The sequence below is a fragment of the Cyprinodon tularosa genome, unplaced genomic scaffold, assembly GCF_016077235.1.
Source record: "Cyprinodon tularosa strain WSP-4 unplaced genomic scaffold, ASM1607723v1 ctg122, whole genome shotgun sequence".
In the NCBI taxonomy this organism is placed as follows: Eukaryota; Metazoa; Chordata; class Actinopteri; order Cyprinodontiformes; family Cyprinodontidae; genus Cyprinodon; species Cyprinodon tularosa.
This window is the reverse complement of record NW_024038026.1, coordinates 1,392,697-1,409,498: the sequence shown is the minus strand read 5'-3', so window position 1 is coordinate 1,409,498 and position 16,802 is coordinate 1,392,697. Positions and strand designations below refer to the sequence as shown.

Here is a 16,802-nt window from a genome sequence, read left to right as displayed (position 1 = left end):
ATATATAAAAACATCTATAGAAAAAACAGCATCAGTGACATGATAGATCAGCTCCTTCTGTTTCTGTTGAACCTCATTAGCCAGCAGTCTGCCTTTCAGCTGCAGCACTGTTGGTCCATCTTGTGCTTAGATGTATCTTTTGTTGACTTGTCACCTAATGTTAACCTCCTGCAACATGAAACATGTGTTTAACATTGTTTGTACTGAATCATTCTTTACATAGAAGATAAATAAACTACATCTAGAAGTACAACCAGTGGTGTTCCTCAGAGACCTGTTCTCAGACCTATTTATTTCATGACGATAAGCTTCATCTCCCTGTAAAAAAATGTTTACTTATTTTCTATTTTGAAGATATATTTTACCTCTGCCTCACTAAATTGTTCCCTCTGAACAGCAACAAACCCACAGATCAAAACGTTATTTTATTACATTTCAACGTTGCTTTAATTTAATTATCAATTCTGCTGTTGTCATCATTAACTAGCAATCAGATTTGGGTATAATTTCAAAACCCAGTATTTCCATTTCTACTCTTAACTTGTTTACACTTTAAATCTATTCAAAACCCACAAAGGATTTCTTTTCTTAGAATAAATGGTTTGCTTAATTACCAAACAAGGGGATTATGATAAAGAAAGAAATAAAGAAAATAGGTAAATGACAGGATGAAAAACTTTGCCTTCGACCAATTGTGAGGAAATGGGCTGCAGGGCTGAAAAAGAGGAGTTAGTGAGGAGAGTTCTCTGACCTAATCATCTGATGTTGTGTAACAGAATGAAAGTAATTTGTTGGAGTTTTTACAATAAAAAAAAACACTTTGAATAAAAACAGATGTGTTGGTCATTTGTTTTAATAATCACCAAAAGGTTTAATTTCAATAATGTTAATGTAGCCACCACTCTGACCAGGGTACACATATTCCATAAAAGTAAAAAAAAACTGTTCACTGGAATTTGTTTCGAAGTTTGAGGACGTTTCGTTTCCCATCCAAAAATGTCAGAAATAGCATAGAGTTCGAGGCTTAACCCTTTAAAGCGCGATCCAAGAATAAAACAAAACAGAAAATTACTTTTTTTGGTTTGAATTCCTTATTTGCCCTTTTAACAAAATATGTAAAAAGAAAAAACAGAAATACATTTTTTATATTAATAATTTATCACAATGCGATAAGTCAAGATAATTTTTTGTGTAGTCTTCTACTGGCTGTTATCAGGTATATCTGATTGTGTACAATAGGATTTTGAGCAAAGTTTTTAACCATTAAATTATGCAAAAGGTGTCAGATGCAAAACATTTCAGAAATCGTATGTATCAAATACGATACATTTGGCATTATAGGGTTAATAGAGGTGACCGAAAAACAAAGCCTTGTTTTGGCTAAGAAATCATGCAAATTGAACCGGAACGAACCAAAGGGTCCCCGCCCTTTGGAATGGGGGTTTGTTTGATTTTTTTCTCAGCCTGTGTTACACGATACCTGTCTATGTCTCTGAAAGGGGGCTTGTTAAAGATAATTGTTGGCCTGGCTGAACAGGTGAGGTGCTCTGATCCCCTGTAAGGGGGTGGGGGTCGCGATGATATTGGGAAGGAATCAACTAAATCGCTGAATTGTAGGTTTTTGAAAGCTGAAATCTGAGTCCACCCCGTCTGTTTAAGGTTGGTTTTCTTTCTTAACATAGATGGCTTCCTTCAGCTTTCAAAAACCTCAGGATATCATCTCTGTCCTTTTGTGAAGCTGCCGGGATGAGGATCAGCACCTCCAAATCTGAGGCCATGGTTGTCCACCGGAGAAAGGTGGACTCTCCAATTCAGGTCAGTTTAGGGTCCTTTTCTGAAGTGGAGAATTTAAAGTATCTGGAAGTCTTGTTCATGAGTTAAGGATGGATCGAGCTTGAGATCGATAGACAGATCGGTGCGGCGTCAGCAGTGATGCAGTCGCTGTATTGGACTGTCGTGGTGAAGAGACAGCTTCATACCAGAGAGTCAGCGGGCAAAGCTCTCAATTTACCGATCGACCTACGTTCCCACCACTCATGAGATCTGGGTAGTGATTGAAAGGACCAGATCGTTAATACAAGTAGACGAAATGAGTTTCCTTTGCAGGGTGGCTGGGCGCACCCTGGGTCTTGGCTGCTCAGCTTAAACTTCTGCCTCCGCGACCCGGCCCCGGATAAAGCAGAAGAAGATGGATGGATGTGTAGTGTGATAAGAGTATTCAGAGTTGTAACTTTATAATATCGCCAAATCTTGAATATCACAAAGTCAAATAAGTTGACTTAGGCTAACTGCTCTCTAATCAGCCTAAGTTAAGCTCACTATCAGATAGAAAGAACCTGCAGTCTGATGTTGAATCCAGGCACCTAACGTGAAGCCTGGGGCTGGATCCCAAACAGTTGGACCTGGGCAGACAAAGGCTTGTAGAGAGACCAGAAAATAAACTTTATTAGAGCTGCAAAGTTTTCAGGGTTTTAACAAATTTTCTCGACATGTATCTTTGCATATGTTCAGTCTACATAAGATTGCAAAGCTTTATCAACTTTTGAGGGAAAACTTTTCTTCCTTAAGCCGTCTCTAATCTCAGATGACTAATTTAACAGTAAGCGAACACGCAGTATGTGTCTGTTGCAAAGAGGATAAAGAAAGTGGAATTCTTCTTCCTCCTGACCTGCACGTGTTTATGCTCACAAGGCATTTGTTCTGCTTGTCAAAGTCTCCGTCCGTCTGATTGGGTGCAGCTCGTATTAGACAGATCAGTGTATTTGCATGTCTCCACGATGGCTGCCTCGCTCGTTTCTCTCCGTGAATATAAAGTAGACAGAACTTAAAGCTGAGAGCTTTCATTAACGGGGACATCGCAGGCTTGCACTTCAAATTAAACTGTGCCACTTTGTTGAGCACCAACCTTTTATTCAGAAGTTCACCATCGTCTTTGCAGTCGTCAGGAAACTTCCAGTCAAAATTCTGAAAAGTTGCAAATTTTTACATAATTTTATTTAAACTCAAAAGGATCAACAGCTTTTCTTTACGCTCTCAGGTCACATTGTCTTGCATTTAGAAAAAAAAAAAATCACTTCTTTGTATGAATATAAAGATACACCAGAAACAATAGTTGCTTTAATCCATTATCTCAGATATGTGCACTTAATGAAAAAAGATTTTAAAAACACCATGTCCGTCTGTAAGGAGTTTTAATTAATATCAAAAGTTTGGATCAAACTTAGTCATTTCTTTCAATAATCTAAAACCAGCGCTTAGACAAAGCAGAAATTTTTTTTTTACTTTACTCTGAATATATATATATATATATATATATATATTCTACTCATAAAACATATTCTTTAGATCTCCTAGAAATGGTATGAATGTTCAAGAGCAATTTATGAAATAAATTGAAAATATTTTCCCAAAATTTGTTAAGAGAAAACAATTAAATTAGACTTTTTTATTTTACAGAAGAATGAGTTTTACAAGAAGTAGGAAATATAAAAATAAGGAAATAAAAATATTTTTTAACATTTTTAATTTAGGCATATTAAAATACATTGTGAAGAAAAACAGCTGGAATTTGTTTGAAAAATCACCTCATTAATCATATTTTGTATTTTTCATCTGCTCCTTATTTTTACAATAGATGAAAATAATATTTTGTCATTCATTTTTATCCCCTAAACTAATACAAATGAATAAACTCTTCCATTGATGAAGATGTGCTAAAGTTCCCTGGGAATAAACATATTAGGGAATAAATTAAACATTATAATAAACCCAGCTTATACCTACCGACTTGTATTTTGCAAGCGGTGTGGGACAAGATAAAATCTTCTCGTGTCTTAAAGGCTTCCTCCCCTGGTTTTATGTTCTTGAATTTATAAATTGCTGGCTTGAGATCCTATTATATTAATATTTTTATTTTTTTATAATAAAAATGTGGGCCATAAAATAGAGACCTTGTGTTTTAGTGGGAATAAAACAACTAATACAGGATGACTGTCCAGATTCATGTATAAATGTTTACAATTTTGTAAAAAAAAAATGTTGACTATTTATTTAAACACCAGGTAATGTAATACTTTATGAAGCTGTCTTTTCAATAGAATAGATGGATGTCATGTTTGTCATGACAGGATAAAAAAAATGAAACAATGTAATCAGAATGTACAATAACCACATATTTTTCATTGATCTTTTAGGAAATCAGTAGTTATCACTTTTTCTGTAATATAAATGTACATTTAAATCTAATTTAAGTAAATACAGAGATAAAATAGCATGAAAATAAACAATTATATATTTTTGTGGTACCGGTGAGTGTTCATTTATCAAACCATTAATTTCAATCTTCCTCTTAATTCTTTAATCTTCTTTTCTTCCTGCTTTAAAAATCTAATTGACTAGTTTTGGGAGGATTCTCAGGTTTTATGATGTATTTATCATCAGGAAATAGTTGTTGACATATATGGCCAAGAACCAAATATATCTATCTATGTGCATTTTAAATGGAGCATCACTAGTTACAGCTTATTCAAATCTTAAAAACAGAAAAATGTATTTTTAATTTTTTCGTTAATGAAAGACCGCAATTTTGATTGTTTGGTTGTTTTGTGTTAATTAAATCTTTTTTGAGTGTTTTGTCCACAACCCTTTCCATTCAAAACTTAGTTTCTCCAGTCAACCAGAAGATGTCAGTAAAACTCTATGAATCCCAGCTCAGGAATCTGATAAAGAGGAGAGCCAATAGACAAAGATGCAGAGAAGGAAATTATAAAGTTTATTATTCTGTATTTTTAATGAGATGTTTGTGGCTGATCCAAGAAGATTTTCAAAACATACAACCAGAAATCATGTCATGTAATTACAAGATGCTCCTTCTTATCAGATAAAGCTTGGGTATTTTTACTTTGATGGATGCAATCAGAGAAGTCACACTAGGGATTCTGAAAGATGAGAGGAAGAAGAAGATGAAGAGGGAGGAAAAGAGGAAGATGAACAGCGAGAGATCCATTTGGAAATGTTCTGAGAGTCAAAATCTGATTGATCTTTGCAATAACACTGTTCCAATATGGTGCCATAAATCAAAATCTAATGAATTTCAAATCGAATTGATAACTGCTTTAATAATTCTGAAAGGAAAACAATTTGCTGCAATTCATTATTTACCGAATGAAAGAGGGAAAGTATAAAACAGCAAGATCTAATAAAGGAGGAATATAATTTTATCCTGCAGAAAGAAAATTATAAATCAGTACTTTTTTCTTTTCCTTGGTTTACCACCAGCTTTTCTGAAATATACTGTAACTTTTTTTCCTAACTGAAGTTTTAAAGGAAATATAATGATGTTCAGCCTCCAGCTTTATATATTTTAACTAAGAGGCAAATTTATAGACCATTAGTTCATATGGGTAACTAAATAATCACTATTTAAGCAGGTAATTCACAAATGAATAGAAAACAAAAACAAAACCTCTCTGGCTCATTAAGGAGTTTTCCAAAGCTAAATGTTGGGTATGTATTTTTTTCATTGGGTAACTTAAAGCCACTAATGAGATGTATTCACATTTTTTTTTTAGTTGAAATATTTTATCTTCTACGAATATGCAGTTTTCATATTACAAAGCTGCAATGCATTTTATGTGCAGAATATTTAAGAAAAGGTGAGCTAAAAGGATACAAGGATGTCATTTTCTTTGCAAACAGGTGCTACTGCTGGTCAAAACGTAGTCAAACATCTTTTACAGCAATTCTATTTGTTGCTGCAAATGTTCTTATGTTAGTTTACCTTTAAAAAAGCTAACAATTTGGCACTTTCCTACTTTGCAAAGCAGCTTCAATTTAGTCAGATTGCATGCAAAACGGCTGTCACCATAAATCTTCAATTTAATCCAGATGGATTGAACAGTGCTAACATATTCCTTTGCTTAAATGGAACTGTCTCATTGTTACTGTAGCTGGATTATCAGGGTTGTTCTTTAAAAAAGCTTCAAGTTTTCTGATGCCTACAAGGATTTTTTTTCCTATCGGGATTTGCCTTTTTTTTGCTCATTCCCACTTCCATGTCCCTGCTGAAATATACCATCCTCATTTTGGATGGGCAATATGGACTTCCATTTTTATTATTAGGAAAGTTTTTAACTGCATTTGAACATAATCTGTTGAGTGAACTAAACCTAGCTTTAGAGGTAAACTGCTCCGCATCCTTGGACAGCAGGTTGTAAGACACACCCCCCCTGGTCTTTATTTAAGATTCTGCGGGAAGCCAGCATGTAGTCGTTGGATGACTAATAATTTTTTTAGTGCTGTGTATCTGAGAATTTTAAAACAGATCCTAAACTCTATTTGTAGCCATTTAAAAGGAATGGGCTCATGTGAGCTTGTTTACTAGAACTGTGAACAATATGATAAAATGCTAATTTCTAATCGCTGCAGTGTATGATCCCGGTATTTTTACATGTAAGTCAAACGTTTTAATGATGGTCTCATTCGACAGAGCATTTTCTATCCCATAATTACAGTTTCCCCGACATTGGCGGATTCAAACCTAAAACAAAGTCCCTCAGTAGTCTATTTTGATAATTGGGCTTTTCTCACTACTCCATAAAAGCAAGAAATGCATGGTGCACAAATAATTCTTCTCTGAAAACAGTTTCCAACCTAAACTGCAGATATCTGCTGCCCCTCCAGAAGTACCATGAGTGTGTCGAATTATATTTTGATTTTCCAATGATTGCTTCAGTTTGTTTTTAAGGTGACAAAATGCTGAAAAAATATAAGGGGTATGAAAAATTCTGAAAGGCTGGAAGCAGGAAGTTAAAATGTTTTGACTGATCTTTATCACTGACATTAATGAATTCACAATCAGAGGAAGGATATTACAGGTTTAGGGTAAACAGTCAGACTGTAGGTGACATTCATTTGCTCTTTCTGGAGAACTAGGAGGTGTTCAAAGGCCAGAGATACTAACTCCCACTGTCTCTTTGGCTCTTAAAGTTTCAAAATGAAGACACCCAGGATGTCTCTTTCAAGTCACTCTTTACAGTGCAGAGGGGCGGTGGATCCACCCTGAGCCCCTCAAAACTCCCAATCTTAGTAGAGATTCAGGTGTTTAACTGATGTTCCCACAATAGAGAAGTTAAACGCCTTGTATTCAGGTCCTCGGATCCATCCTACCATGACTTACAAATAAGATAGCTCGATATTTGAACTGTTGCTCTCAAGGTACTCTGTGAAATGTGCTTCTGAAATAATGACACCTTTATCACTATAGCAAAACCTCTTACTCTATCTAAAGGAAAGCTTGTTCCAGGCACAATTTGAACTCTTCCAGGAATAATTCAAGTCTTTTATGTGGTCTGACGTAACTGGAAAGGATTCCATTGTATTTTAAAGACAAGTAAGGTGCCTATACACAAAACCTCAGGACTTCATCCTTTCTTAGAGGATGACTAAATTCTGCTGGCAACTTCAAGCAACGATATTCGGCATTCGCAGAAGGGGTTCTCCTTTTTATCTAAGCAAAGATGTAAAACTATTAAAAGGTGGATGAAGCTGTCACATAAAATAACTTCATAAGTTTAAAGACGATATGAAATTTTACATAAGCAAATAAGCTTTCCAGCATAAATGACTTCTAACGACATAAAACTCTATGGAAATGCTTTCAAACATTAACATTCAACAGACATATCACTACTGCTCAGAGAATATCCCAGTCGGTAGAATAATTTCCAAGCGACTAACTTATCTATGCTTCCTTCAAGCAATTATTTTCCAACTTTTTATGGCCTGTTGTTTTAACTTGAACAGGCGGCACTTATGCCGTGAATGTAACAGTTCAGGGAAAAAATACGCACTGCAGAGATTATTTAGTAGCTTTTTTATATGTTCAGAAAAGTTTGATTGATCGAGTCATAAATGATTTTTTAAATGCACCAAGAGAGTCATCAATTATGATTATCAGGCAGAAGCGTCTGTAATGTTTGAGTTTTTACACTAAACGAGGTTGGGAGGTGAAGCAGCCAATCAGAGCTGGTGTAGCTTTAACGAGCTGCAGTGTTGACAGAAAGCAGAAAATGATGATTTACTAGGTGAGCTTATATTCATGCCTTGTCCCAGATGAATAAAGATCAAATTAGAGGTTTATGAGCTCCGTTGTCTGTTCTGACGTTTATATGAGTTCTGGGCTTTGCTCGATGTGATTTATGTTTACAGCTGCGCAGGAGGGGAAAAATAAATATAAAAACAAATGAAGTAGCCTGAAATCATATTCTAATGTCCTGTCAGCAGTCGCAGAGATGGATGATCAAGAGAGAGATGCAAGCTAAGGAGAAGACTTTGAATCAGGAAGTGCTAAAATTCATCAAGATCTCTGAGGAAACCTCAAAGGTTGTTTGGGTCCCCAAATATCTGAGAGGCTTTTTTAAAGCAACTCGTATTACACTACCATCTGCAGGTCTTTAACACTAAGAGGATAGGATTTTAAATGCCTCCCCAATTAGCAATTTCCACATAGTTACTGTAGGAAGTCTAAAGACATGCAGCAATTCTCAAATTGTTACTGATTTTTTATTTCTTTGTTATTAAATCACATACAAACAGAATCTTACAGCTAAGAATTTAAGATTTTCAGATATTTAACATTTAACTCTTTTCCTTTTCTTTGGCAGAAAGCAATTAATTGAAAATAATATGTGATAAAATATAAATGATATTATAATTCTGCTTAATGAGTTAAAAAAATATATTTTTTGAGTCAAAAAAAAAAATCTAAACCACAGTGACACATTAGACAGTCCACCTTTGAGTCTTTAAACATCCTGTTCAGTTCAATTGTGAGGAAGACAGAGCATAAACTTAAAGCAGGGACTTTCAATCTTCTGGTCCATCTACATTGTAATCCTCACCTACAGTCATGAGATATGGATCATGAGTGAAAAACTATATTCTGCTTGTATTGGGCAAAAATGAGCTAATGTTGCCTTAGAAGTAACATGATGAGCTGTGAGTTTAAGGGGGAGCTTTAAATGGAGCCGCTGCTCCTCCACCTGAGATCATCAGGATGCCTCCCTATGACAGGCTTTTCAACTTGCACATTAAACTGGAAGGAAACTGGAGAAAACATTTCTCCACCATTTTAATTCTACTTTAGGATTTTAAAATAAAGTAAATAATAAATATTTACAAAAAAAGAGAATGGACACTTTTTTTTTTACTATAGAATATTGACACACTTTCTATCTGATGGACGAATATAATGTAACAGGTACTTAAAGTGTCATTCTGTTGTGAAATGCACTGCAATTATTCTGTAATAAAACCGAAAAACATCTCAAACCTCCAATTTTATGAAATACAATACCACCAGAGCCACAGCTTGGAGACTCGTGGTCTAGGGAGCAAGACAATGGCATTTATGAGGGAAGGGTCACATTCCAATAATGTAGAGGGAGTATTAGTTAAAAGTCCGGAGAGGCCTGATGAAATCACAAGGCTTTTTAAAGCTAAGCTTAAATAAAGGAAGTGATTTTCTGCATTTGATGAGCTTTCCATCAACAGTGTTTACTGCTTTCTTTCATGAGATTTCCTGAGGCGAATTGAATGGAAAAGATGATTTGACTCAATAAAGCAAGAGCTTAAAGACACAGAAGAGCAAACCGATGGTTGAAATAGTAAGAAAGTCTGGTGTAGCCTGATTTATAACTTTAATATCACTATCTTGTATTTAACATTTCTTTGTACAAATGCAACAAAACTGAAGAATAACGGATAAATCTGACCCTGAAAGTCAGATATTGAGTTTCATTACCTGATATCAAGGTCCAGAGACAGACGACCTGCCACCACTTGATGGCAGTGAAGCACTGTATTTCACTTGTAGAAAAAAAAGAATATTCTTCAAAAAAGGTAGCGTAAGAGAAGAGGAAGAGGACGACAAAGAGGCTTGGACAGCATCCATAATTCATCTGGGCAGTCTGAGTGAGACACGGGTGGGGAATGCATATTTACAGGGGTTATGATAGTAATGACGACACAGTTACTGAACCTCACATGTAAGTGTAGCTTCCTGCCCATCATTTAAAACCACAGATATAAAAACAGGGGAACCTGCAGATCTTGCACCAGGTGAAGAGAAATTAACTCCTCCACACTGACATTATTCCTGCTGGCTCTGGTGAACAAGATAAACAATGTGTCTGTTTAAATGCTGTCATAACATCCATGCATAGAGGATTTATACAAATCGTAGAAACCTCCCGGGGACATTCAGATGACCCTCATGTGTGATCATGTGTGACATTTACAGTAACACTGGAAAATATTAATAGCTACTAAACCTTTTTTGTCCTTAAAATAACAAAACTGCAATGCATTTTGTTGATATTTAAGTTGATAGACCGACACAAAGAAACAGCAAACATATTCAATGAGCTATTTTGAAACACCTATCTCTTAAAAAATCCTATTATCTTCGGACGTCACCTTCCCTATTCAACATAGTTTTGTTGCCATATTTTTCCACGCTGAACTCTTAGCATAGCTCCAAATTTTCCAAGGTGAACAGCGTGAAAAACTCGCACAGGTATGTGTGGAAGCTAAAGGGACCTAACTTGGCCTCACAGATCTTATAGATGGGTCAAGCATTAGGGCCTTTAGGGGTTCCTTGCTTAACTGTGCCACCATTGTGCCCCTGTATAGGGCTTGTTTTACTCCACAATTGTCTCCTGCAGTAGATTATATAAAATACTAAAGAAATCCTTTGAAATTTTCTTTTTCTTCGTTTGCTATATAGGAAAAGGAATGAATACTTAGAAGTCACTGTAAAAAGAACCTAAACTGACCTAAAACTGTTTTTGAAATAATATCAGGACTGTTTGATCCATAGTTTATATACTTTTCTTGATATATTTCCGTTTCAGCTTCAATAACATATTAATCCTTGTCATTTAAGACATGATTATATATGGTAATCAACAATATTAAGGGTCATGGATGGCATCAACAAAATAAGATGAAGTTGTACGCCGTTTCTGTACTCAAAAAGTCACAAGCAAACAAGCCACAGAGCAGGAAGCCTTTGAATCAAAATTGTTGAAGGAATGAAGACAAAACAAGCTCTATATGAGGTAAACAAGTTGTTTAACGAATATATTTAACAAGAAACAAAGAGACTTGGTTGTTTTCTTCTGGTTTAATTTACTTCAGGTTGGAAGTACCAGTAAATACAGCACCAGTCTGAGGTTCTTCTTATAAGCACATTCGATGTAACTCAAATAGCCACCCTTTGCTCATCTGGATTGTTGGATTCTTTAGTTGTGCATGGGCTGTGATTGGCCTTTCGAATCATGATGAGAGTGCTTATATAGAGTTCCATAACTGAACTTTGATGCTTGGAAGTGGAAACAGCACCCCCGTTCAGTTATGTGTTTTTCTCTTTTCACAAAGCTAGATTTCTTGACACCTCTTCCAAACCATCTTTCCTCTCTGTCCAAAATCTACATAGACAATGTTTGAATGTAATTCATGTTGTCTTTTCATTTTATTTTCAAACATTTTGTTCTCGGTCAGGGGCCCTTTGACACTTGTAGAGCTTCCAGACCATATTGGAACAGATCCGATCCTTTCTTAGATAACACGCTACTTTCGTTGCATTAACAACTCACCATATCCTCATTGATGTTGTTATGTTTGTAGTTTTATATTTTTTTCTTTTATGCTACTTTGATTGGGTTACATTTTTAGTAAGACTAATGTAACTACTTGTTATTCTGACTCTTGTTATAAAAATCGATTTTGAGAGGCCTTTATTTTGACATCCAGCTAGACAGGAAGTTGTTAGAGGATGTGTTACAGGAGTCAGTTTGAGCCTGTCTGCAGCAGAGACAGCTGCCTTCATCTTCCACTCTTAATGGGTTACAGTTTGTTTCCATGCTTGTTCAAGCAACGTCTGTAAGTATTTTGTTTTAGAATCTGACACATTTCTAGTAGCTTTCATAGTAATTCATATGTTGGTGTTAAAAATGCCATAACAAATGTATAGTGGAGTTCAGCTAAATTGTAATTCATGTGTATTCATGTACAATTCTTGACGTATATTTTGTATATGTTTGTATTTCAGTTTCACAAAGTAAAGATTCAGTAAATTCACAACAAAGAATCTGCTTTTGTGGAGTTGCTGAGTATCTGTTTAGCTGCTTGGATAGCTAACTCTTAGCGAGGCCAAGACAGTGAAAAGACGGCATCACAGCAAGCACGGAGCAGCGCTGTTTCAAAGCTAAGTGGCAAACAAACTCACAAGTGGCTTACATCTACTGAACTGTCTTTCAAGCACTTTTTAAATGATGGAGCGCAGACCTTCAGCAAAATTTGAGACACAATCATTAGCATCTCATAGCGTCCAAGCTTCAGTTAGCTCCAGATCTAACATTGTGCTTTTGCAAGCTAAAGCGAAAGCTGAAGCAGCTCAAACTAGAGCAACATTCATGAAAAGGGAGGCAGAAATTAAACTGGAGCAAGCACGTCTGCAAGCCGCACTTGATTCGCTCAGAGCAGACGAAGAGCTAGAAACAGCAAGAGCTGAAATGCAAACATTAGAAGCTGGATTAATGGAAATGGGCTATGAGATAAGGAGTAATGCCTCTAGTTCAGATCTAGAAGAAGCTACAAAGCAACTTGTTTCCAAATATGTACTGGAACAAAGGAGTGTCACTACAGGTGCCACACCATATCAGATGAGGAGTGCAGATGCAGATAGCATGTCAAATTGCTATGCTGCTACAGATCAACAAGCGCCAATAAATCACACAGCTACTGATTATGGCCCGCCTCCTCTTCTAAGCACCCCGAGAGTTAATAGTACACTACCTCATTCAAGTAATGGTCCTCCACCTGTACCAGCTCCGCGGCGTTCTAGCCTCAGAGTGCCTGACCGTACAGATTACCAGTCTTTCAATCTCACCAGTGATCTTGCTAAATTTTTAGCTCGCAGCCACATGGTAACCTCAGGGCTCAGTCCCTTTGATGATAAGCCCATAAATTACTGGGCATGGAAGGCATCATTTAAGAGCGCAATAGCTGGCTTAGATCTGTCAGCAACTGAAGAGCTAGATCTTCTTGTGAAGTATCTAGGCAAGGACTCAGCTGAGCAAATCAAACGAATTAAAGCCGTTAACATCCGACACCCACCAGCCGGATTGTCATTAGCCTGGGAACGGCTCGAGGAGACATATGGCTCACCTGAAGCTATGGAGCATGCACTTTTTTCAAAGGTGGAAAAGTTTCCCAAGGTTTCATCCAACGATCCATGGAAGCTGCGTGACCTAGCAGATCTACTGTCAGAGCTGGAATATGCAAAGTTAGATGGCAGTCTACCAGGCCTGTCATACTTAGACACTGCCAGAGGCATACACCCCATAGTGGAGAAATTGCCTCACAACATACAAGAGAAGTGGATATCACATGGCTCAAAATACAAACGCACCCATCTAGTCAGCTTTCCACCGTTCTCTGTGTTTGTGAAGTTTGTTCTCACAGAGGCTAAAGCACGCACAGACCCCAGTTTTAGTCTCTTTGCTTCTTCGTCTACACCTGCAAATGTGAAAAAGAGCTATTCAGACTGGTCAGCCAAAACACCTGTAGCGGTCCACAAGACGCAAGTCTCTTCTACTGGAGAGTCAACCAGTGAGAACGAGAGCAGTGCAGTGAACCCAAGCAAACAGTGCCCGATCCATCAAAAGCCTCATCCGCTCAAAAAGTGTCGCGGGTTCAGACTGAAGACAATGGACGAGCGTAAGCAGCTCCTTAAGAAGTTCTCCATCTGTTTCCGTTGTTGTTCCTCCACGCAACACCTGGCTAGAGATTGTACAGCTGAAATTAAATGTACAGAATGTGAGAGTGATGCTCATGTATCAGCACTCCACCCTGGTCCTGCCCCTTGGTCATCCAAAGCGTCTCTTCCCCCAGCAAACCATGGCGGGGAGGGTGACAAAGCGGACAGCCAAGAGGTAACTTCAAAGTGTACACAGGTGTGTGGAGAAGGAGTAAGCCCACGGGCATGTTCCAAAATCAGCCTAGTCAATGTGTAGCCCGCTGGATGCCAAGAACAGTCCAAGACAATGTACGTCATTTTGGACGATCAGAGCAATCGCTCTCTTGCTCGCTCCAAGTTCTTTGACATCTTTCAGATCAAGGGATCTTCGCATGCATACACATTAAAGACATGTGCAGGGCTAACGGAGATGTCAGGAAGAATGGCTTCTGGGTTCATCATAGAGTCAGCAGACAAGAAGCTGAGTCTTTCCCTACCTACTCTCCTTGAGTGTGACCAGCTCCCCAGCAACCGCTCTGAAATACCTACACCAGAAGCTGCACGCCACCACACTCACCTGAAGTCTATTGCAGATGAAATCCCACCTCTGGATTCCAATGCCGACATCCTCCTGTTGTTAGGCCGAGACATCCTTAGGGTGCACAAAGTCAGGGACCAGATCAATGGTGTGGGCAACTCCCCATTTGCACAGAAGCTGGATTTGGGGTGGGTAATTGTTGGAAACGTTTGCCTTGGATCCACCCACAGACCTCTTGATGTAAAGAGCTTCAAGACCACAGTGTTGGAAAATGGTCGTACAAGCTGTCTTCAGCCTTGCAGTGGTCAGATGAAGGTGAAAGAAACCTTTACAGAGAAGCCCAATAGTCGTCATCAGCCAATGCTTAGCCGAGTGCACAGTGCGATGACACCTCTCAATAGTGAGAGTCTGGGTCAAGGAATCTTCAATTGCACCTCAGACGACCACAAACTCGGACCCTCAGTTGAAGACATCAAGTTCCTGCGAATCATGGGTGAGGAGTTCCATCAAGATGAAGCCAACAACTGGGTTGGTCCTCTACCTTTCCAGTCACCAAGAAGGCGGCTACCCAACAACAGACAGCTCGCCTATGACCGGCTCATGTCCCTACGACGGTCATTGGACAAGAAGCCTGCTATGAAGACGCACTTCTTGGATTTCATGGAGAATATGCTCAAGCGACAACATGCAGAGATTGCACCACCACTCCAAAGAAACAAAGAGTGCTGGTACCTACCTCTATTCGGAGTCTACCATCCGAAAAAGCCGGACAAGATCCGCATCGTCTTCGATTGCAGTGCAGCCTATGACGGAGTGTCACTCAACGACGTCCTCATTACAGGCCCCGACCTCAATAACAGCTTGGTGGGCGTCCTCATGAGGTTCAGGAAAGAAGCAGTGGCTGTCACAGCTGACATTGAGCATATGTTTTATTGTTTTGTGGTGAAGGAAGACCACAGAGACTTCCTTCGCTTTCTGTGGTACCAGAACAATGACATGGCAAATGAAGTCATTGAATATCGGATGAGAGTCCACACCTTCGGAAACAGTCCCTCACCCGCCGTCGCCATATACGGCTTACGAAGGGCTGCTGAAGAAGGGGAAGCAGAGTTTGGTCCTGCAGTGCGAAAATTTGTTGAACGTGAGTTTTACGTGGATGATGGGCTGAAATCATTCAGCACTGAAGAAGAAGCCATCTGTGTTGTAAAGCAAACTCAACAAATGCTTGCAGCTTCTAACATCAGGTTACACAAGCTCACTTCCAATCGGCCTGCAGTCCTCAAAGCCTTTCCGCCTAATGATCTTGCTCAAAATATGGAAGATTTGGATCTCTTTGCAGATGACCTGCCTATTCAACGCAGTCTGGGATTATCCTGGAACATCATGATGGACACGTTCACTTTCCGAATCACTTCTGAACAGAAACCCTTTACACGAAGGGGGGTGCTGTCGACTGTGAACAGTGTCTATGACCCACTAGGGTTCCTGGCCCCAGTCACCATTCAGGGTAGACTGCTCTTGAGAGAGCTCACCATACTGGCATTTGACTGGGACTCACCTCTTCCACAGAGCATGGAAGCCGAGTGGAGGAAATGGAGAGACTCTTTGCAAGACCTAGAGGAACTTCAGATCAAACGTGTCTACACGCCCATTTCTACATCAGGGGCTCAGCGAAAGGAGCTTTGTGTGTTTGCTGATGCATCAGTGAAAGCTGTGGCTGCAGTGGCATACATCAGAGTCTCATCTCAAGAGGGGCATGTAGAGACTGGCTTTGTGTATGGGAAAGCGAAGTTGGCGCCTCGACCTGATTTGACGATTCCGAGGCTGGAACTCTGCGCAGCAGTGCTTGCCGTGGAGTTGGCAGAAATGATAACTTCAGAGATGGATGAAGCGTTCGACAACATAGTATACTACACTGACAGCAAGGTAGTGTTAGGGTACCTCCACAACCAAACACGGAGGTTCTATGTCTATGTGCACAACAGAGTCCAACGCATACAGCACTCACCATGCTCTGGACAGTGGAGATACATACCTTCGGACTTGAATCCAGCTGACTGCGGCTCTCGCTTTGTGCCAGCGGCTCTTCTCAGCAGCACGACATGGCTTAAAGGACCAGCCTTTCTCACCAAGCCATCTCTGTACTTCTCTGAGTCTAAAGAGACATACGGCCTTGTCGATCCTGCGGCAGACTCTGAAATACGTCCCCAGGTGACAGCAAACATTGTGTACATCCCTGAAGATATTGTTCAGCCCAAACGTTTTGAGCGCTTCTCCAAGTTAAGCACTCTAATCAGAACCATAGCGCACTTGATCCACATTGCTCGCACCTTTTCTCACTCTACTTCAACTAGCAGCTGCAGAGGTTGGCACATCTGCGAACCCTCAGTGGAAGAGATGGCACGAGCCAAAGTGTGCATATTGAAGAGTGTTCAGAAAGAGTGCTATGAAGAAGAGATCAAA

The 16,802-nt window shown here is 38.9% G+C and overlaps 1 protein-coding gene across 1 annotated transcript; it reads left to right on the top strand.

The window, feature by feature from the left end:
• Positions 1–11,787: 11,787 nt before the first annotated feature.
• On the top strand, positions 11,788–14,078 carry LOC119777240. The gene is made up of 2 exons (XM_038276074.1): positions 11,788–11,943; positions 12,113–14,078. The coding sequence occupies exon 2, from the start codon at positions 12,333–12,335 to the stop codon at positions 14,076–14,078; it is 1,746 nt and encodes a 581-aa protein (XP_038132002.1). The 5' UTR covers positions 11,788–11,943; positions 12,113–12,332.
• The last annotated feature ends 2,724 nt before the right edge of the window (positions 14,079–16,802 follow it).